The sequence below is a fragment of the Apus apus genome, chromosome 2 (genome assembly GCF_020740795.1).
Source record: "Apus apus isolate bApuApu2 chromosome 2, bApuApu2.pri.cur, whole genome shotgun sequence".
Classification (NCBI taxonomy): domain Eukaryota; kingdom Metazoa; phylum Chordata; class Aves; order Apodiformes; family Apodidae; genus Apus; species Apus apus.
Genome location: NC_067283.1, coordinates 68,972,357 through 68,995,710, shown reverse-complemented (window position 1 = coordinate 68,995,710; position 23,354 = coordinate 68,972,357). Strand labels below are relative to the sequence as shown.

Below are 23,354 nucleotides of genomic sequence, written 5' to 3'. Positions count from 1 at the left end.
GTAGGACTGCTTAATGACTTAAAATAGATCATCGCCTTGCATTTACAACACACTATTCAGTACCTTGTACTGTCCCAGAGGACTTACATGGGAGACTTTGACATTGTAGAGTTTCTATTGTGGTCACACAAGCTGTACAAAACGAGTGTGTGCCTGAAGTGAAAGCTCCCAAAAATCTGGTGTTCCTGGATCCAGGGGTACTAATTGAGCACAAGAGGTTGTAAGAATCTTTGCCTTTTCCTACATACTTTAGAAAAAGAACAGCCTGCATTTCTCCCCTCCCAGGACTAGCTTATTTTTAACAGCTGGTCACAGGTTTTGCAGGTTTTGCAGGAGGCAATGCGTAGCAAGAGGAACAGAGGGTAAGGCATCTCTGGCTTTCTCAGTGATGAGACCACAAAATGACACACGGTACCATAAAGCCCTGGTGTTTAATGAGCATTAGCTTTTTTGGAAGCTCAGTTAGCTCACCTGTGCTGCTAGTACTGGACAGCCTGAAGAAGAGAAGGGTCCAGGGGGACCTTATAGCAGCCTTCCAGTACCTGAAGGGGGCCTACAGGAAACCTGGGGAGGGACTTGTTACAAGGGCTTGTAGTGAAAAGAAAAGGGGTAACGGTTTTAAACTGAAAGAAGAGAGATACAAGTTAGAGATTAGGAGGAAATTCTTTAGTGTGAGGGTAGTGAGACACTGGAACAGGCTGCCCAGGGAAGTTGTGGAAGCTCCATCCCTGGAAGTGTTTACGGCCAGGTTGGATGGGGCTCTGAGCAGCCTGATCTAGTGGGAGGTGTCCCTGCCCATGCAGGGGGGGTTGGAACTTGACAGTCTTTAAGGTCCATTCCAACTCTTACCATTTTATGATTCTGTGATTCTACATTCTTACACACCATAGCTGGTGGAGAGGAGCTGCTTGTGGCACGTGCATCTTTGCCTCATGGAAAAAGATCCCAAGAAGGATTTCAGGGGAGATGATAAGTGAACACACCCACACACCCCTGCTTCCCCAGCACAATGGGGTACATGGCTCAGGATGGAGCGGTACCCTGCATGGAAAACTAATGGAAAACACAGATTCAGAGAAGCTTCTGGAACATAAGGTGCTCAGAGGGAGGAGTGATGCCTTGGGAGGCCCCACTGCACCTCACAGAGCAATGTGCTGTGAGAAAGGCGGGAAGCAGATCCAGTTTGTGGAGCTTCTCTCAGGATACATCTTTATTTCTTTTCCAGCTGAGCTGCTGTCCCTGTGTACTCCTGGGTTTGCTCATGAAATAGGACTTCATCCTGCAGTAGCCATGATTCCTGGGAACTTTCTGGGATGGTTTCATCTCAACTCCTTCCCAGGTGGCAGCTGCCTTGCAGGATATTTGCTAGGCTTGTGGGGCTGGCAGAAGACCCTCAGGCTGCCCCTTCCACTTTTCCCTCCACCCCATTTGCCAGATGGCAGAGCCTAGACTGCCCTGGGGCAGGCAATGCCCCTGACACACACATGGGAAATGGGGCTAGAGGATGGGTTCAGGAGAGATGGCAGAAAAGGATGAAGAGAGATCACATCATACAAAAGAGATGTGACCAGGAAATGCAAGTTTGGTGTGATGAACTTCAAGCACGGACATGTAAAACTCTGGATTTCCATCAAGCAAAGGCAAGGACCAGTGTATCAACAGCTTACAGGGAGGGACGAGGGCATGAAATAAAGGAGTATGTGTGTCTGCCTGTGCACATCAGAGTAAAAGAAAAAGTGTAGAAGCAGCAAGTGGGAGCAGGGAGCTGGGAATTTTCTGGAGATAATGCATCCTGAGAGATGCTTCGAGCAAAGTGAGCTCTCCATGAACTGGAAAATTGTAACACTGTGAGACAAAGCAGTCCCTTTAGCTAGAAATACCTGTTTTTATTGAAGTCTGAATGATCTACCATAAGGTTGTGTAATTCAGTCTAAGAATTTATAACACTGGGCTCTTTCTCTTTTTTTTTTTTTTTTTTTTTTCTTTTTCAGTGAAATACCAGGCCTTAATTAAAATAAAAGTTCAGACTACTTTGGTGAATGGAACTTTCCAGATTTCCTTGCAGCAGTAATGCAAAAGACCATAAATACAAATGAAATATAGGAATATTATGGCCTAGAATTGCCTTGAGTGACATGTACCTAATTTTAAATCATTCAGTACCCAGGTGTTTTTTCATGCTTTCCCAACTGTTACCAATTACTTTATCAAATTTTGTTCAGCACAAGGATGACCAAAACAATAATAAGCAGATTTGTACCTCTTCCCCCTCCACCCCCAATGTGATATTTTGAAATACAATTAAATGAGAAAAGAAGGCAGCATCTTGGTTCATGGTTTCTGAATCTGGATGTTCAGCTCACCGTACACATGCCTCAAAGCATCACAATTCAGGCTTGCAATCAGCTTTTGTGACCCTGGTCGTCTGGGGATGCATTTTACTTCCCAGATGAAGGAAGAGTTCATTGGGATTCGCCTGTAGGGAAAAGGGAAGCCAGTCAGTGCTCTCAACCTGACCCACAACTAGAGAAGCTGAAGGTGAACAGTGTAACCTATCTCAATTTTTTTGTGTTTCACTCATTCTCATAAGTGTCCTATTACTCCCTCCATCTTCTGTTCTTCTCAGAACTCACGCTGTTAAAGCCTTTTCTAGCCTTTCCTCCAGGCTAATTTTAAATTTCCAAAATGAATCCATTTTCTTCTGCCTCCTCTCACTTTCTCTTGCAATCACTTTCAGAATGATCTTCCTTATAGCTAACATACTTTATTTCTACTTTATAATTTGATTTTATCTGTTTATTATAGCCTATAGCCTAATGACAGTTCCTTAAATGGTTAAATATGGCAGGGCATTCCCATGCAAACCTGACGAAGTGCTGATGAGATGCTGAGCCCCTTTGTCAGCTTCTACCCTGAACTCCCCTGCCGTGGTTGTAACATCAGGACATCTCACTGGCCACTTCAGATGACTTCTTCATGTCCATACAAACAAGTCAAAGTGGTTTGGGAAGTTCTGCTGTTAACAGTTACTCCTTTACACTATGTATGACTCTTGATAACTTACACTATAAAACAACTGTATTCTGTGCTGCTCTTGATTTTCAATTTTTGCTACAATTAAGATGCATGGAGAGCACCGAGTATTGGGTTTCTGTGTTTTCACAGTGCTTTCACTGTGTTTTGTGTGCAAGTTTTGAAGGCTGGTATTGATTGATTGATTGATTGATTGATTATGTTTGGGGGATGTCAGGACACAGCTGCTCCAAAGGAACCTACGGAGAAGGTAGTGTAATGGGGAACTATTTATAAAGAGGAATGTTCTTTTCCTCAGCATGAAATAAGAGGATTATGAATTTAGCCAGTGTTCTTGTCTCCCATGGCTATGGTATTCTGCAAACAATGAAATAAAGTGAGAGTAAAGTAGGCCTAAACTTTAGTCACTGTTTCAAATTCTTATCTGATATGAATTGGCTCTCAGATGTCCATGTCCTGTGCCAGGGTCAGGACAGAAATGACAGCTCAGGCTTAGCACAAGTTGCTATGAGACAAGTGACCTCAATTAGCTCTAAATGAGCTATCCTGGGATCCTCTCACCTGGATATTTGTTTCAGTGGAAATCTGCCCCTGATAAAATGAGAGGTATTCTAGCTCCTTAGAGGTTATCTTATAATCATAGAATCATAGAACTATTCAGGTTGGAAAAGACCCTTGGGATCACTGAGTCCAACCATCATCCCTACTCTACAAAGTTCTCCCCTAAACCATCTCCACCAACACCACATCCAAACAACCCTTAAACACATCCAGGCACAGTGACTCAACCACCTCCCTGGGCAGCCTGTTCCACTGTCTGACCACTCTTTCTGTGAAAACATTTTTCCTAATGTCCAGTCTAAACCTCCCCTGTTGCAGCTTGAAGCCATTCCCTCTTGTTCTGTCACTAATTACCTGTGAGAAGAGACCAGCACCAACCTCTCTACAGTGACCTTTCAGGAAGTTGTAGAGACTTAGGTATTTCCACATGGCACTGCATTGTATTTTGCATACACAGTCATAGGTACCCTGGGGTATGTACCCAGTTTTAGAAGAGAAAAAAACAGAGAAAGATCATATGTTTGGTGTACGCATGCGCAGGTGGCTTCCAGCGTCTTCCCTCTTTTTGTCTTTGTTCTTAATGAGGGCTATTTTGTTCCCCTCAGCTGGCCTGCCTGCTCCACAAAATGCCCACTAAAATCATGGTACAATAAAGCATTGACTTGAATCACTGCACAAGGTTAAATAGCTTTTAAAATTGAGGGTTTATAGGAATGATTTGCAAGGGATTGTCTCGATGGGAAGTGAAGAAGATATTATACAAGTCTGTTGTGCAGCAAGGTTCAGTCTACTTTCTTCAGCACTTGGAGGCCAGAGTCTCTGAGGATGAAGGTTTCCAGACCACATCTTCACAGTGTCCCAGTGAGAGAGGGTAGCACTATCATCTTGGATTTACAGTGCTATCATCTCTACACATTTATATACATATTTATATATACACATTTATATGTATGAGCAGGAAGACAACTGTGCTGGGAAACTAAACCCAGCTTTTCCTGTTTCTCTACTGCCCTACTCCTAAAACAACTTGCTTGTCTCTACAAATGCTAATACTAGCTACCTTTGTCCAGTAGAAACACTGGAAGTGACTTACCTACTAGTGTGGATGCATGCTTGGCTAAAATAGTTTTAACTCTACCCATCAATGCCTGGTTAATTCTCATTTGTCATGCAAAGACTATGCCCCATGTAGGAGTTGATGCTGCCAATGGCTTTTCCATAAGTCAGGGTCCACATATGTCTAAGGCTAATAGGTAAATATCACTATATACATACAGCATTTATGAATAGTCAAGGCTGAGGCCCCCAAGCCACTTAATTCCCAGAATAATCTTGTAGCAGCTGGATCACACATACCTGTTTTGTGAAGTCACTCAAGTGCTACAGAAAAGCTACCTTAAAAAATACAGAGGTCAAAAGTCTCATCCCCACAAAGAACTGCAAACGCCACATCCTATATGTGACAGTCCCTTACAGACAGGGAAGCAATGGATGGGTGGGAAAAGCCTAGAATAGCTTTAATTATCTTTGCAAATCAAGTAAAGCCACCCTAATCTGATTTTCCTGTGAGAGAATTCAGTGATGAATGGTTCTCTGTAATATGCTGAGCCATCACCACACTGGAGCCATTTATCATTCTGAATGCATGGAGGCAAATGTGATTATTATTTAAATAAACTACAACTGCCCCCTGCTCTGTCCTCTGTGTGTATAACCTGCAGCCTTCATTCATCTCACAGAAGTTAAATCTTAAAATGACTTAGCTGATCCATTTCCATTTTAAATGATGCCAAGGACATTACTGAAAAGGGGAAAACGTGGTGATTTGAAGGAAAATTCCTTCTGCTCTATGAGTCATTTTCTCCCTAACTCCTGTGCCTTTGATGCACCTGACGACTTCTGCATCCTTGAAGGTGAGAGCAGCCCATGGCAGCTTTGGGATCAAGAAGGATGCAGAATAACACCAGGGGAGGCTGGCACAGCTGGGCAGCAAGGAGGGCTATTGCTGCAACTTGTGTAACTCGTGCAGACTGTGCTGAGTCATGTTCAGCAGCGCCTCTGACATCCCACGTGCACAAAGCAAGCACAGTGTGATGCCCTTTCACAGTCATTTGTTTTTTATCCAGCTCCACTCTGGAGACTGGTTTTGGTCTTTTTATCCCTGGCCCAGGTGCAAGCAGGCTCAGACCTCCCCTACTGGCAGCAGATAATGCTGACAATTTATGCAGCTCCTGAAGCACAGGCCGTTTTTCAAACTCCTTTTGCACACACCTGGGGACCATCAGCTCAGGTTATGATAGATAACATTGCTTTGGCTGCCCAAGACTAAGCTATGGCTGGAAAATTTCCCAAGGATCCCAATTATATATCCTGAAAGTGGCTAATGCTGAGCTTAAAAACAATGAACTCAAATGGAAAGAGGGTTTAGGAAGCAACTTGCTTAGTGTACAGGTAGCACTGTGTCAGCATGAGATGCAACAGTGAGGAGAATGAAGGTGGCTATCCTCTTCCTCAGGCTTGGGAGCCCCCTGTGCTGGGAACATACCTCTGTGCCAGGGCAGCCCTCTGTAGCGGTGCTACCAGTGGGAGCTGTGTGCTGGCACACCTGCTGCAGCCACCTCAGAGGGCTCTGCTGCATCTGACATCAGATCATCAGAGGTGTCTGAATGTCTTGTATAATCACGACCAACATGAGTGAAGAAAATCCCTTTTTGAAAAACAGCACAGGACTTGATTCGCACATACTGAGTGAGTGGCTGTAAACACTGAATGTGTCGGATAAATCTGTCTTTCTTTCTGTGATAGCAGCTCATATGTGCTATTGTCAAGCGCTAAAAATAACGTAATATAGTGAAAAAGTAAACTCAGACTGCATTAGCAACTACCCACGACCACTGTCCATTTCTCCAGCACTGGTACTGAATAGATTAAATGCTCACACAATCTCTCTGCACAGTGTCTCTGGACAGCCTGACTTCTGACTGTTGAGACCTACAGTCCCCCCGTGCATTGAATTTCAAAGTACAGAGAGAGTGTCTGAATCTAATTACTCAGCACAGCATTAGTTAAGTGTCTCTTGTGAGCTTCCTCCTGTGAGCAAGTAGGGCATGAACTCCCAGCTAGTCGTGCTTTCCTCCCTACCTGAACTCCTTTTTCATTGTTCTCAGCACACCAGGTCCCTCGAGGCGGACTGTGACGTTCTCCAGGGCTTGTTTCAGAGGATTGGTGAATTCCACAGTCACAAGCATTTCTTTACCAGCTACCATCTCACCTTGGGTCTGCAAGGCAAAGAAAGAACAGTGCTCCACAAACTGATGATAGTGAAATGCCCCACGGTGAAATCTATAAGGTTAAATACATAGTACTTGTAAGGAAGGAGAGGAGGGGGAATGGATCACAGCTAAAAGTTTAAGGTAGAGAAAACCAGGTCAGAAGATAATTGTTGGATGGGGCCATGGGTCCCACTGCAGATTTTTCTACCCATTGCAATTTTCCCTCAAGCCGCATGGCAGGTCAAGAGGCAGGCCCCCATTTCCATAGAAAAAACATATCTGCATGCCCAGTCCTAGAACTAAGTGTTCAACTGAGGGCAAGTCCAGCTGAGGGGCCTCTCTCCTAGATTCTGTCCCCCTCCTCGGGCTCCCCACCAGCACTGATGTGCACGGCCTACTCAGAATGTAAGCTCCAGAAGAGAAAGGCAGGTCTTATTACCTTAAATTAGAAACATCAGACCACATTGCTTGCACCCTCAAAAGCATTGTGTCCATCTTCCCCCTACCTTGCAACCGTCTCTCATGCTCTGGAGGGTTTTTCTAACTCTGTGTATGTGCTCTACATAGACCTGAGAGCCAGTTGTCCTCCAAAACCCTTACAAAGCAAAAAAGCAATACATTTGGCACTAAAAAATACTAAACTGTGAGACTAATGAACAGTGATCACAGTGATTTGCACGGGTATTATGGTACACAGCTGATGGGATCTTTTTGGGATTCAGATCAGTGCTGGTAGTAAAGCTGCCTGGAAAACACCTTCCAATGAACATGTTTTTAAACAAAGAATACATGTATGCAAATTTTGTTTCTTTTCCCCTAGAAACACAACACTTCTCACAGAATATAAAAGACTGATGGCTGGCAGATCCCAGCTGTTCCATGGATTACTTAGAAGTGCGTTGAGCAAGAACTAAGAATCATAGAATGGTTTGGGTTGGAAGGAACCTTAAAGATCATCAAGTTTAAACTCCCTGCTGTAGGCAGGGACACCTCCCACTAAATCAGGTTGTTCAAAGACCCCTACAACCTGGCCTTGAACACTTCCATGGAGGGGGCATCCACAACTTCCCTCGGCAACCTGTTCCCATGTCTCGCCACCCTCATAGTGAATAATTTCTTCCTAATGTCTAAACTAAATCTACCCTCTTGCAGAATCATCTTGTCCATAAAATTCAAGTGCTATGCTGGGGTCTGCTGCCCTCCTGCAAATTTTTAAGGAGTATGACAGTTGCAAAACCTGAAACTACCCTGATTTAAGGGATCACTCTTTACCAAAACTGCTGTGTTGCCTGGAGCAAAGAACAAGATACTCACAGGTAAGATCTCAAGAGCATTTGGCCACCTGAACTTGTGAAAGACATCAGTGACGTTTTCAGAAGTCCTATCCCAGTTAGAGGTCTTATGTCCTCATTTCAATTGCTCATTTAAGATCACTGTTACATGGGGGGGATTCAAAATCATTCTGAACTGCCATACATGCAGCTGAGATTACAGTCTGCATTTGTCAAGCTTATTTTTGTCATCTGGTCTATGGCTAAATTAGAATAAGGTGCAATTTCCTACACTATTAAGTCTGACAATCTCCTTAGACCAACAGAGAAACATCAAAGGTGTATCTGAAGACATGAGGGGAAATACATTTTTTCATTCTTCTCCATTACTCTCACACAAAGAGCTCCAGTCTGACAGTCAAATTCAATGAAAAAATCTGACAAGAGATGGAGGGAGGTAAACTTATTCAGATTTCTTAAAAAAACTATAAAGCAATATTTCCTATATAAATACATAGGTATATACACATGCTTTGCCCCCCCCCAACCCCGCCTTAAAAACTCCAGCTATTAAAATTTCAGCTTATTTTTACACATCACAAAGAAGCACAGAAGAGACAAAATCAGTTTTACTCAAAGACTTTTTTTGGACAACAACCCTATCTTATATACTAAACATCTTTTCTTCATAACAGCAGGGAGCATAAACCATTTTGAAGCTGAAATTTGGGATCTTGTATAAGATGTTCTGTGTAAATATTGAATTGAAAGAACTCGCTACTTCCAAAATTTGATTATTGAAGACAGTATTTGAAGTAGATTTTATCTCTCCTGTTTAAATCCTTTCTAGAATGCTCAGTAAACCTTAAAACTTCTATTTGAAAATTCCAATAATCTGATTAGATCGTAGTGACATTTCTCTAGGCTATGAAGTATTTTGCAAACTTCACCGTAGTTTTGATCTACATTTTTAAAAATCTTTTTCTGCAGAAGGCTGCTGCTTAAAATTACTACACATATTATTGTATGGAAACACGAACATCAGTTCAAATAAACAGACAGGGAGGAAAAGGTCTATAAATTTAAATGTCTTTCAAGGTCCTGAATTTTGGGAAGCTGCAGTCATAGAATCATAGAATCATAGAACTATTCAGGCTGGAAAAGACCCTTGGAATCACCAAGTCCAATCATCATCCCTACTCTACAAAGTTCTCCCCTAAACCGTATCCACCAACACCACATCCAAAAGATCCTTCAACACATCCAGAGATGGTGACTCAACCACCTTTCTGGGCAGCCTACTCCAGTGTCTGAACACTGTCATGTTTATATAAAGCTTCCTGAGTGGGTGTTCTGAATTGTAGAGTGTTTTTTTTTAGTATCAGGACAAAAGCAGATCCAAATGACATAATACAAAGCAGATGAAGGCTCAGCAATTTTGAAAATGAGGCAATTTATTTGGGGGTCAAGTTATGAATGGAGAACTCTAACCCTGAGCCCTGCCTTTGCCATATGACTGAGGGTCCCTGTCCTACCACAAACATTACACTTCTGCATTTTCAGAGGTACCATGCCACTTTCTGCAGAAATGCTTGAACTTTCAGAAAACTCCACTAACAACACATTCTGAGAGTGGCAGCAAAGCACTGGAATCCCGAAAGCATCGTCCAAGTGAATGCTGCCAGTCCAAGTTTTGAAGGAGCTTTCCAAGCAAATTCACCTCAATGGCATTGTTCTTCATTCTTCAGCAAGAGGCCTCTGTGCTCTGTTGCTTTAAATATAATAGAATTCTGAAGCAGTTAAAGACCTGAGCGAATTAAGTGAGTAATCTCTCTTACTCTTTAAGTTTCTTCAGCTTTCTCAGATCTTTCACCCTCCTTTCTTCACTGGGATCACATCAGCTTTCTACTACCAGTGATGCTGTCAGCCTCAGACTTCAGTGTAGGGATACTCAGTACAATATAATAACTTACTTGCACCCTTTCGTATGCTCCAGCCAGCTGCTGCTTTGCAAGGTCCATGTTAGACTGAAAGTTGAGTGTGCACACCCACACATACATCTCCTGCCCCCATCCAAGAAGTCAATGTGGCAGCCTTGTAGGGAACATCCCACACGCAGCATGGTGGGTTGCTCCCCTCCACCCCAGGCCTGAAATACCTTGATCCTCAGGGCAGGAATTTCCAGGACCGTTGCCTTCTGCATGGCTAGAATCTTCCCTGTTTCATTGATCCGGGCCGTCACAAAGAAATGAAAGGAGGCTTGGTCCAGCAGGTCACTCAGGTACTCACTCGATTTGATCACAACATCAAAAGCGTTAGCTGAGGGGAGAAACAGGAATGAAAAAAAAGCCATCTCAAGCAATTTAAGGGTTAATTGCTCCTTCCATCATAGCCAGTGCCAGTTACACAAGCACCTTGGAAAAAAGGTGACCCACCACCAAAGAATGACTTTGTGGGTTTGTTTGTTGGGTTTTTTTTCCAAAACTATCCTCATTTCTTTAACTCACCCTTCCCTCTCTTATCTTGCCCTCCTTCCATTTAGGGTGTGAGCTCCCTGGGGCGAGGGCTGGGTTTGTGTACAGCCTCTGCCCAGTGCCTATCAGCACAGGCCCAGTTCACTGTTTAAGATTTCTAGGCACTACCACAAAATAAGCAGAAGTGAGAGTGGCAAGAAATAGCTACTGGGCATGAGGGTCAGCTCTTGAGTGTCACCCTGTAAAAGTTTGCTCTTCCACTTTATTCCTCTGCTTTCTCTGCCTCTCTTCGTGGCAAATAGATGCCACCAGGGATGCTACCAGAGCAGCTGCTGGGGGTTGTGAGCCCATGTAGGTGACCTAGGAGACCACCCGTTCTCCAGGACATGTGTGGATATCTGCCTTTGTATTACATTGGTCTTGCCCGCAAAATTTAGCAAGAAGGTCTTCCTGTCACCAGCATGGCCTTCAGAGCTTTCATGTGCTCCCAGAGAATAATTATTGGAAGGAACAAGTCCCCCTAAGCTAGATGGTTGAGAGGCAGGGAATCATTAATTTTAGCCATATTGAACTGTAATTCCCAGGCCAACAATGGTGTGAGAATGTGATGCCGAGAAGACCTAACTCAGTAACTGGGCAGAATATATAGATCTGGAGCTCCTGCCTCTATAAACATTAATTATAACCCTAGTAAACATATCAACATTTCCAATCTATTAAATATTATTGTTCCTGTTATCCATTATTTGCATTGTATTTGTGACTTACACTATACACGCTGAGATAACTGAACTCAGTTGAGTAAATGACATTTACCCCTTTTCACTCCTTTGATCTGCTCACATCAAAACCTGTTCCTTGATTTGGTTTTAAAGCTATTCCCTTGGTGACCAGTTGACCTGGATTTACCAGGCCAGCATTAAATTTACTTGATGTGCTCCTTCTCCTTCACTCTCTCCCTCCCTCTCACTCTGTATCTCTTTTAAAATAATTTCCCATAATGCTCCAAACTGTAAATTATTAATCACAAAAGGTATTTCTCATCTGTGTTAAGTAAGTACATGAACAAGTTACAATCAAAGAAAAATTTACTGTACAATGGAAGGAAAGACTAACTTTTCTGTTTAAATGTAATCACCACACGAAGAGGAAAAAAACCCAGAACTTCTATTTCCTAGGCCTGGCTGTGCTGGTAGGTTGCCAGAACCCCTTACTACATCTGGGAAAGCCATGGGAGACACAACATAGAGCTGTCTTACAACCTTTCCAAAAAAAAAAAAAGTAAAAGTATAAGAAAACTAAATATAACCGAGTAGATGCAAGATCGCCTTTGAAGGCATTGGAAGGTTTAAGCTATTTAAATCCTCAAAGTGTTTTCAACCCACACAATTTCTTTAATCATTATTCTGAAGATCAGGAATTTGATTCCTGCTTGAAAACTTGGTTTACTTCATTCTTTCAGTAGCATGAGTTGGAAGAATGCCTTTGAGAAACCTTCATTATATTGTAATTTTTTGTTACCTCCAGATATATATATGTGCAGATCTTGCCATGAATGAAGCCTACAAATCCTGCCTGAGTGCCTCAGAAGGTGTCCTAACACAACAGCCCTGACAAAATATTCTCACACAGCTGCAAATGATCATGTTGCTTCCCTTCACACTGTCTGTCTGCTCAGACACTTTTCCTGATTGCATGAGTACTCCTTTCAAAGGCAAAGCTGAAAGTTTCACGTTCCAGTTTTATGCATCATCTTCAAAAATGGCATAACTGGTGAAGGTTTTTTTGTCTTGTGGAACAAGGTGTACCACAAGTCGATAACTGTAGCTCAGCTATAAGTCATTTTCCACCTTGAAAGGTGGTAATACCTTAAAACAGTCAGAAGCAGTGATGGGGACGTACCTTGGTACACATACAAAAAAATTAATGTTCTGTTCTCTCTGGTGCCTCTCTCTAGTCTGAGTTCACTCACCATTGGGGAATTTAGAATTTCCAGCATAATTTCAAAAAGCTTTTTGCAAACCATTGATTTAACTGAAAAAAAAATGAATTATGAGACTCAGTGACGCTAAAACATCATCTATTCATTTTATTTCTTGCACGGTGGATATAGATGAGATGAGCCTCAAAGCACTGCAGAAGCTGTGTTTTATATGACAATACCTTACACAGACCTTTGATGCAAGAGCTGATGTAAGACTGAACCTGCCACTGTCAAAGAAGTGGCAAAAAAAATTAGACTGAGCAGTTGAAACTGCATTTTTTAAAACTGTATTGAGTCAAGTCTCCATACAATTTTGCATCAAATATTTAGTAACTGATGCAAGGCAATATAAAACCTCACACCTTGTTTTGATAAGCTGTGTCAGAACAAACCAATACAACCCAGAGTCAGCCCATTTCCATATCCCTTACAGCGGAGTCAGGGTTAGAAAGAACCAGCAAGCAGCTGTCAGGGCATTGTTATAGACCAGAGATAGAATTTTTATTAACCTTCACCTGTGGATCCCTGTAAGTGGACTCTTACTTTAGGGAGATCAATCAGCTCCAAATCAAAACATGCAATTTTAGATGATGCTCAAAGTGGAGGACTTTTTTTCCCTTGGTTTGGCAGCAACCATGATTCCACAGAGGCTTCTCACTGAAGCAAAACCTGTCCTCTTTGAGGGGAGAGGGCTCATAGTGTCTCCTGAGCTGGGATGAGGTAGACAAAACAGATGAGAAAGCTCAGAGATCTGCCAGGGTTACTGCAATCTAGCATCAAATCCAGACAAGGAGGCCCACCCTTTGGCCTTCCAAAGTTCTGGCACTCCTGCTGCTCTCAGCAGAGATCATTTTTGCCAAGTAGCAGTGTCAAGAAGGCAAAATTATTGCTCCTGACTTTCTCAGTAGGGAACTCAAGTAGAGCATCCTCTGAATTAGCCTCCGTAAGAGCACATTCTCATCACTTCTTCTGAGCTGGATGTAGTCACCCAAGAACACTGGCCTGTTAGAAGAACAAGTGATTGGCAGCCACTTCTTGCTGGAGATGCCAATGATCTACAACCAGCCTGCTCTATAGTGCCTTGGAGTACATCAGGTCCTAAACACTTGCTGACTGTTTTCCGAATGGGACTGGCACGGCTGGCAGGAAATAAACTGGATACGTCCAAAATAAAAGAGGAGAACATCCCTCTTCCCTGCTTTGAGCAGTGCAAAATCCTGATCTCCGATGTGTGAGCTAAGCTGCCAGGAACTGCTTTTCTCATGAGAAGAGGGAGGCAGGGGATCCCCACTGCAGTCCAGAGGACACTAGGAAAATTGAACGCTGTATCTGGAAGTATAACTCACCTCTGGGGTGCCTTCTCTATAGTGGCACATTCTAGTTACAGATCAACTTTTTAGATCCCTGTAAATATAAAATCCCTGACCATCCAGTCCTCCAAAGCCAAATGTGCGCTTGGACCCATGCAGAGTTTGTGAAGTTCATTCAAGCAAGACAAGATACTGACTTTTCATCCCTGTAAATGACACCCTGGGGAACCAGAACTTTCCTTCACTTGCTGAAATACTGCTAGGAGACTAAAGGTATGAAAAAAGATGCCTTGCAGCCTAATACCTGCACTCCTTTGCTTTCTTTTGTACTAAATAAGAAAAACTAACAGTTCCCAGACATGCATCTTGGTGTAAAAAGCATTATGCAGGGAGCAAGAGCCTGAAGAAAGCAGCCTCAGCTCTAAATGACACTGGTAGTAGGGCTAGAGTTGAGATATTTATTGCGTATCCTACCCATAGCTGCTAGAATCACCTCTACCCATGGGTAGAGACATCGGTGACAATTAATGGCACAAAATAAAAAAAAGCTAGCAGGTTTGAAAACAACTGTGCAATCTTACATGAATAGGGTTCCAGTTTTGCACTGAAAGAGTGTTTCTTGAATTCATTTTTTGCGACTCCTGTATAAAACACTATGTTGCCTGACAGGTATGTAGTCACAGTGTAGTAGTTGCGGCTTCTGTTCCTGAAAGTTATAGTGACTTTAAAGTCACTGCCAAGGACTGCTTTTTGCACTTGGAAGTCCATGTCAACATCTGTCTGTGGGTGATACATGGTATCCTGGGTAGTTTGCTTTTTAATGCCGTACATGACAGCTGTCTCAAGAGCCAGTCTCTCCTCGTCTGAGCCTAGAATGAATGAAAACAAAATTTAGAAGAGAAGCAGGGGTACTGAAGTAGCTCACTCACCAATCTCAAGGGTGCATCTTCCATAGCTGTGGTAGCTAAAAATGAATGGATGAGGACAGTGAACCTTCCTATAGTGAAGTTAATTTTAGGAGAACTTCACAATTTTTGAGTGAGCCAGTCTTGAAGATTCAAGACATATCAGATAAATTGATCTAACTTAATTGATATTAATCAAGTGACACTAATTTACTCTGTGCAAACATGTGGCCTGAGTAAGAATTGTGTAAGCAGCTCCACAGAAAGCCTTGAATTGTTTTGAATGCATTGTTACTCCATGACTACCTTTTTTTTCCACTACAGCTTACTGAGTCCAAAGCACTTCTGACTAGCAAAGTCTGTGCTGTTATCAAAGCATCTGAAGTGTTTCTGGGATGGGCTTAAAAATAAAGAGTTCCAGCAGGCACCTTGGCAGCTTTTCATACAGCTTTTAAGTGCCACAGGTCTATAAATTCATCATCTAAGATCTAACTGAGGTAAATCTATATTGGTATGGCCCCACCTCATTTCAGGTTACCTTCTTGGAACTTGTACTCATCAGTAATCTCCAGCATTCCATCACCCCCAACTTCCTTGGTCACAATCAACTGTCCAATATGGGTTTTGTCGATTTTTTCTATCACTTGGGTTCCATTTTTCTCCCTTCTTGAGTAAACAACATCACTATTCACCTATAAAATTAAATGAAAAAGCATCGAGACATGTGGAAGTAGAGACAGGAAGGGAGCCTAGCTCCCCTCAAAATGATGACACATTGACTTGAAGTCCCACTAGTCTTGAAGTCCAATGTTTAAGATTAGTCATATGCTACAATACCGACTAGATGAATTTTAACATTCATAGCTCTGGAACAACAGTGTAAACTGGAGCAGGCCACAAAGATACTGTTTGGTCTTGGGGAGCATGATTACACATTCTTTGCACAAAAAAAAGTTTTAAATCATAGAGAGGGGAATGCTTCACAGACAAAAATATCTTTATTCTCTCCTGTCCTTGGTTATACACAACTCAGAGAGAGACTTGCTCTGCAGCTGCTGCAGTTCTGGGCACACCAGTTCTGATGGTGCAAGAGGTTAAATCTCTAGACTAGACCCTCTCACTCCTCACGGAGATATTTCCTTCCCAGATCTGCCAGTCAAACCACCCATGTGAACTCTCCTTTATCCACTGCAGCCAAAATTAACATGGTGAGCAAAGCCCTCTTTAAAATCACTGCAGCCATTTTGACTGAAATAAGCAAGGGAGCCTTAACATAAGCAGCTTTGCTGGCAAGCCTGGGAAGGAGGTAACAGCTAATAAGGGATGAAGACAAGCAGCTAGACCTAGTGACTCATTTGCCAGCATAGCTGGAATCTGGGAAAGGTAAAGTCTGAAGTTTCAACAGAGCCAGAGTAGATTTTTCCGCTTATTACATTAGTGTGCAGAGATGAAACAAATCTCTGTCATTCATTAGAGCCATGTCACTTCTACTGGCCTGCATGTCAAAACATAATAATGAGATTTTTCTTTGACATGAGTATACATGAAGTTACTTTCAATGTTCAAAGTTTAGTGGAGCCCTATCTCCTGTCTCACCCATAGTCCCACTGATACCATTTAACACATTAAAATTTTTCTTTTATGTACCTCAGCATAGACAAAAGGAGCATCAAATTGGAAGCAAACATGACCATGTTTAATGGCTTGAACTGAAGCTGGGCCACACCTGTACATACCTATCGGGAGAAGAGAGACAAAGAGAAAGACTAGTTTAAAAACATCTCAAAATGTTATATTCTGTCAAAGCAAAAGGATATATTGAGGTTTGGTGAACTCTTTTAATGGTTTACAGGAATTTCTCCTGACCAAGAAGTGAAAAACTTTATTTCTGTTACCAGCCCTCTGAAAAACACAGAGTCAAGTCTGAAACAGCCTAATGGTAAATTAATGGCACCATCTAGTCCTCTGTAAGTGTCAAGTGCTTGAAACACAGTTACAGCTTGTTTTGGTTAAAGCAGATAATTTTGGGAGGGCTCAGTTATACCACAGACTGAGAAAGATCTCACTGCAAATTTGTTAACGTTTTTTAAGAACTGGAAAATTAAGGAATGGGAAGAAATAGCATTTTTCCTCTCCTGCCTACTGCCTGCTTATGAAGATTAGTAAGGGATGCAGACATAAAATGCGAATTAATTTGATCAGGCTCTACTGCAAGTTCTCTAAAATTTTGTAAGCCATCTTTTGGTGACAGGTCTACATCTTCTCTGTACCAGGCAGGGCCCTTCTCATGCAGGATTTTGTGCACATGCATCACGAGCAGTGTTATAAGAAGGACTGATTTCTTTTAGAGCTCAAAACAAATTAGGAGAAGGCCTCAAGCACAGGGAGTGTGGTTATCTGGTGCAAGGAGTTGTCACTGGCCATACAGTGCCACTGGCACTGTCAAACATCTTCCTTATGAGGAAAGGCTGAGGGAGCTGGGTCCCTTTGGCTTGGAGAAGAGGAGACTGAGGGGCGACCTCATGAATGTTTACAAATATGTTAAGAGTGAGTGTCTGGAGGACAGAGCCAGGCTTTTTTCAGTGATGTGTAGTGATAGGGCAAGGGGCAGTGGGTGCAAACTGGAGCATAGGAGGTTCCACGTAAATATCAGAAAAAACTTCTTTACTGTGAGAGTGACAGAGCCCTGGAACAGGCTGCCCAGAGAGGCTGTGGAGTCTCGTTCGCTGGAGACATTCAAAACCTGCCTGGACATGTTCCTGTGTGATGTATTCTAGGTGATCCTGCTCTGGCAGGGGGGTTGGACTAGATGATCTTTTGAGGTCCCTTCCAATCCCTAAGATTCTGTGATTCTGTGGCTTAGCTACCATCAACTCATTGGCTGCCCCAAAGAACCCAAACATTGAAATATGAGCTAAGGAGAACTTCAAGCAACATTACCATCACTGGTTTCTTGGGGTGTCCCATCAACAACCTGCCATCCTCCAAAACCAACAGGAAGATCAGGTCTGGTCATCCAAGCTTCATTCCAGCAATGATAGTTCCTTAGACAAGACATAAGACTAGAATATTAAATTTTTGGAAAGAAGCATACAAAACAAACTTGCGTATTTATGTCCTGCCATTGCTTCAATAACATTTGCCAATTTAGGGGTTAAGAAGTCGGCACTTTTTAGAGAGCAGATTTTTAGTTCTGTTAAAACCTGAAGGCCACATTCTTTCATTGTAGTTTCTTGACTTCAAGTTGAAGAAGTTTTTTGATTCACCTAACATGTTCTGAATGCAAATGTCTCAGAAAACTTTACAGTGCTTTGAGATTTTTGGGATATATGAAAAGCTACACAAACTACAATTCCTTTCCAGCCAGACACCTCCCCTTCAGTGTGCCTGCTAAAGCAAGCTTTGCATCTATTGAGACTGAAGCTTTGGTGCCTCTTCTGAAGAGATTTCAGGACCAACTCCATAACGTACATACCGGGTGTAGTTTTGTTTTCATGATTCAAAACAAACACGCTTAGCTGGTTTCCATGTGAGCTGGTTGAGAAAAAGACCCTGCATAGGCTTTACAAGACTATGCTCGTTGATGCCTTATAAGGTCTTCCCAGAGTGTCATGCCAATGAGGGAGGTCAGATCTCCTAGAACATGCAGCTTTTCAAAAAATCCACCTACAACCACTGTAGGCCATGCCTTCAGGGCCCAGGACAGTATGCTGAAAGGTGAATTTCTAAGAGTGGTTCATCTAGGCTCTCAGTGTTCAAATGTCCTCACTTGGCTGGATGCTCAGGAAAGGAATAAATCACTACAGCGCCATCACAGCCTGCCCATAACGTTTCAAAGATGAGCAGAAAAGAAAGATCTTGCAACTTGCTGCAATGCTACTGCCAGTCAAAGGAGAGAAAAATCAAGAAAAAAAGAGACAATCTAGGAAGGGGGTCTTGCAGTAAGGTCAGCAAAATGTTTTAATTGCGTTACTGCAAAAGTAAAAGAGAGAAGAAGTAGAGAAAGGGGCAGTTTTGCTTGGAAACGATACATATCCTACAGCAAACATGAAAAAACCTACATCTGTGTAGCTGCTGATACAGCCCCTAGTACATGCAATGATATTAACAACCAAAATGGGGATTGTTAAACTCTGACCATTTCATTAATAATAGGTGAAAATCAGACGTGGAGCAGAGTTGGAAGGTTCTGAGGCTTGTCTAACAAGACATTTCAAAGTGGAAATGAAAGCTTGGATCAGGGTAAAATTTGTCAGTTAGGAGAGTTAATGAAGCAGTAGTATAGAGAAAGGAATTATTCAAGGAAAATGACACACAGAGAATTTTAGATGTTGCCGAGAGTAGTAAAGGCTGAATCATGCATGCAGAGCTTTGCTGAGGACTACCAGAGAATGGGGATGCACTTTGTGGTAGGTGGGTTTTTGAAAACAGTTATACCAACATGTGAGAGACACAATCCCTGCTCTGAAGCCTTCACGGGTTCACTTTGAATCAGACTCAAATGTGTCACTGGCTTTGTGTTCTGTGAAAGAAGAACCTGAAGAGCAGACAGGATGGAAGGATGGTAAGACCAAGAGGGGCAGAACTGTGGAGAAAATGGAAGCTCTGCTTCAATTCTGCAATTAGGTAATGCAGGGGTTTTTTTCTCTCTTTTTTTTTTTTTTTTTTTTTTTTTTTTTTTTTTCCTTTCTATATTCATCCTAGGAACAGGACCTTTCTTACTGGTTTCTATTGGTATAGAGCTAGGTGCAGCAGGACAGCATACTTTTTAGGTCTGCTGCCATGCAATTAACAAATGGACTTAAGGATATCAAAAGTTTATAGACAGAAAGACATTGCTTGTAAAGCACATGAACCTAAGGAAGGAAGCATGACTGGAACATTTTTCTCTCCAAAATGTAGCAGAAATTCCTCTCTGGAAGAAGTGAGCACAGCTGAGGAGCTGGCTCCACAGCCATAATTTGTTAAACTGATTCTGTAGTTCTTGTATTCTACAGCAAGCATGAGACATTAAAGAAAGCAAGAATGGCTATACAGATCAATGTAGTGACCATTAAATATTTACAGAGATAATTACAAATAGACTAAACAAAGCAATGGAGAAATTAATAAAAGATGACCAGGTGGGTTTTATGCCTGGAAGACAATTTAAGAAGGGTACTTCGTATTGCTTATGAGACAGGCACATGCTGGAAACAGCTGCTGCCCTTTCATTAGCTAATAAGCTCAGGCATTGGGGTTGAGAGAGGCACTGACAGCATTAAGAAATTGGAGAAAACTGAGATGGAAGTGAATGGGAGAGCATAGGTCTCAGAAGGGCTTTCTCTGCAGGCCCAGACGTAGATGAACCCCTGTAGGGCCAGATGACTTCGAGCAAGTTTCCGCTGAGATACTGACATTGGTCTGCTTAGACCTCACAGAAGGAGTATCTTGACTCCCATCCAAGAGAAATATTCTTTAAGTGTCTTTATATCATCATTAAGAAAGACAAGGAGAACAAAGCAAGGGGACACAGGCAGTACTGATGGGCCCAAATCCGGCCAGCTTTATAAAAATAACTTTTTGCAAAGTCGGTGTAATTTTGTATGTGTTCTGTTGTTGTTGTTGTTGTTTCCTATCCTGAGGGAGAAGATGATCTTTAATAAAAATAAATAAATGTCAGATAACATTCAGAGGGAGCCCCACACTCAGAGATTGATTGGGCTAAAAATCCTGGCTCCAAGTATCCCTGAAGTCTGAGAGTATTTAAAACCTGAAGTCAGATCAGCTCCAGCAGTACAAGACAATATAAATGATATATTAATAAAGAAAAAGAGCTTTGCTTCCAGTTTGCAGAAGATTCTAAATAAAAGCGAGAAATACATTTAAAAAAATCATTATCAATACCTTGAACTTGTCCTCTTGAAAAAAAAAAAAAGAAAAAGAAAAAGGAATGAAAAGAGACATTAAAAATAAAATCAAGGTTAAGACACAAGCCATTTAAAGTCAGTATGTGGGCTACCATGGAGTGTTACAGACTAATGAAAATAAAGGACACAGAGGAGAAATGAAAAGAGGTGTGTAATATATTAAGTCATGCCCAAAGGGTTATGTGCACCATGTGCTAATAAATTCACCAGGAGGATAAAAGGGTGAATAAGGCAGTTCAGAAAGTAATCAAGCCAAAGAAAAGCAAATGTTGGATGGGAGGATGAAATGCTAGTGTGAAGTTGCATATGGATTTCAGTGGAGCAAAGATGATACTGGATGATCTGTCTGAAAAGAAAGGAGAAAAAAACAACCAAACAACCAAACAACAAAAACCTCCCAGGACTAAATTAAGAAGTATTGGGAAACAGTTGGGAAATGGAGAGGTAGGGAAGTAAAAAGAAATGTCAAAAGTGAGTAAGACTTGTTTCACGGATCAGGTTAGGAAAAGGGGATAAGAGGAGCTGAAACAATGAAAAGTCTGAAGTGTGGCAACGATCCATTACAGGGTGTATATGGACCGAGGAGTGAGGCAGCAAGTAATTAGGTTTTGTTTCATACAACTAGTAGGCAAAGGAGGCTCCAGAAAAGTGACTCTTTTTTTACTGCTCTGTGAGTCATGGAGGGACCAGCTCCACCAGATGTACAGAGGTTCTGCTGTCACATAGAGAGAGGCAGATTAGCAAACTGGGAACCATCAAGGATCCTAACAGGAGGCAACAAGGTAGGACCACAACCTGGCCTACAGGAGAGTAGGCTTTGGTCTATTTAAGGTCCCGCTTGAAAGAATCCATGGAAGACAGTTCTGGATAGTAGATGGGTCTAGGAGAACTAGTTGTTTTTCAAGGGTCACCTTCTCCAAGCTTAAGAGTGGTCCATCCCTATGTGCAGGAAATAATCCAAAAGTGGCACAAAGCCCACATGGTGAATAAGGTGGTCCCAAAAGGAAGACTATGGAAAATATGGATCTGCTGCTGAATGGAGCAGGGGACCTGTTGAAAAAGGATGAGGAAAAGGAGATAGTATTCAGTGTCTTTTTTACCTTGTTTTTTACTGCTAATATGGAATCATGGCTCCCGAGACCAGTGTGGAAATTTGGGATAACAAAAATTTACCATCCACAGAGGAGAAGCAAGGTACAGAACACTTAAACAAACCAATCACACAGAAGTCCAATGGATCTGAAAGGATGGACCTAAAAGTACTGAGGCAGCTGGCTTATGTCATTGTAAGACTGCTGATGTCTATCTTCAAAAGGTCATGTTGACTGGGGGAAGTTCCTCAAGACTGGAAGGAAGCAAGTATCACTCCTTTCTTCAGGAAAAGTGGAGTACCCAGGGAACTACAGATTTGTCAGCCTCATCTTGATCCCAAGGAAGGTTATAGGCTCCAGCTGCAGCCTAGTCACTAGCTGTGTACCCCAGGGGTTAATATTGGTTCCAATACATCTTCATTAACAACCTGGATGACAGGACCTACTACACCCTCAGCTAGTTTTCTGATAGAGAAAGCTGGAAGAAATGGCTGATACGTTACAGTCTGTACATGAGGAGAGGCTGAGAGACCTGGGACTATTCATCCTGGAGGTGGGAATGCTCAATAGTATCTTATCCATGTGTATAAATGCTTCATTAGGAAGCCAGGGGAAGAAGACTAAGCCAGGGCCTTCCCAGTGGCCCCCAAAGACAGGACAAGAAGCAATGGTCACAAATAGAAACACAGGAAATTTTGTCTGAACATCAGGAAACACTTTTTTTCTGTGAAAGAGATTGAGCACTGGCACAAGTTTCCGAAAGAGGTTGTGAATTGTCTACCCTTGGAGATGTTCAAAACCCAACTGGACACAGCCCTGAGCAACCTGTTTTAGCTGGTTAGAGCAGGAGGGTTGGATGACTTCCAGTGGTCCCTTCCAGCCTTGACTATTCTGTGATGCTGTGATATAAGCTTCAGATGTAAATGAAACTAATTGTTTTCCTTAGATTCCCTCTTGGGGGTAGCAGATTATGGAAATAATATAAAAGAGGCTGCAGCAACAGGTTTGGTCATTTCCTCCACAAGAGAATGGCTTTATTACAGTTTTAATATAAAGACTTCCAGAGATTAAGTTATTAATGAAACATGCTGATGAGCAGTGATGCTGATGAGTTGAAGGTATCATTGACTCAAATCAGGTATATTGACACTGAATAGGACAAGTATCTCCTGAATGTAAGAATATATACAGAGGTCACATACACTACTTCACTCTGAGAAGAAGAGGCTTGAGGCCCTGTAACCCATGCCTAATTTCTACTGAACGAGCATATAATCAATACATGCTACACTTCTCCTGTCAGGCAGGAGACAGAGTTTGAGGAGGAAGTCACAGCACTGTCTTCTCCAGAAGAACAGGTAGACTCCATTTCTTGTTCCTAGGGAGCTTTCTTTTTAGAAATCTGGTGATAGCATTCCAATAACCATGTGATACCTTGGCTTCTTTCTTTTTCGGCTGAACTGGAGTTATTTTGGAAAGCATCTATTTGAGATAGTGTCTGCATGTACACAATGTAAATCCAGACTATAAAGATGGGAAGTGGG

The 23,354-nt window shown here is 42.2% G+C and overlaps 1 protein-coding gene across 9 annotated transcripts in view; it reads right to left on the bottom strand.

Moving 5' to 3' along the window:
* Window positions 1-1,976: 1,976 nt before the first annotated feature.
* The window catches only part of F13A1 (coagulation factor XIII A chain), a 280,265-nt gene continuing 258,887 nt past the window's right edge, over window positions 1,977-23,354 (bottom strand). For all 9 annotated transcript variants that reach the window (XM_051610969.1, XM_051610970.1, XM_051610972.1 and 6 more), the window contains 7 exons: window positions 17,751-17,854; window positions 16,458-16,546; window positions 15,349-15,502; window positions 14,487-14,774; window positions 10,296-10,456; window positions 6,736-6,872; window positions 1,977-2,476 (listed from right to left, as the gene is read on the bottom strand). In XM_051610969.1, the coding sequence (XP_051466929.1) occupies window positions 2,332-2,476; window positions 6,736-6,872; window positions 10,296-10,456; window positions 14,487-14,774; window positions 15,349-15,502; window positions 16,458-16,546; window positions 17,751-17,854 (1,078 nt within the window). In that variant the 3' untranslated portion in view covers window positions 1,977-2,331. The remainder of the gene's footprint in view (window positions 2,477-6,735; window positions 6,873-10,295; window positions 10,457-14,486; window positions 14,775-15,348; window positions 15,503-16,457; window positions 16,547-17,750; window positions 17,855-23,354) is intronic.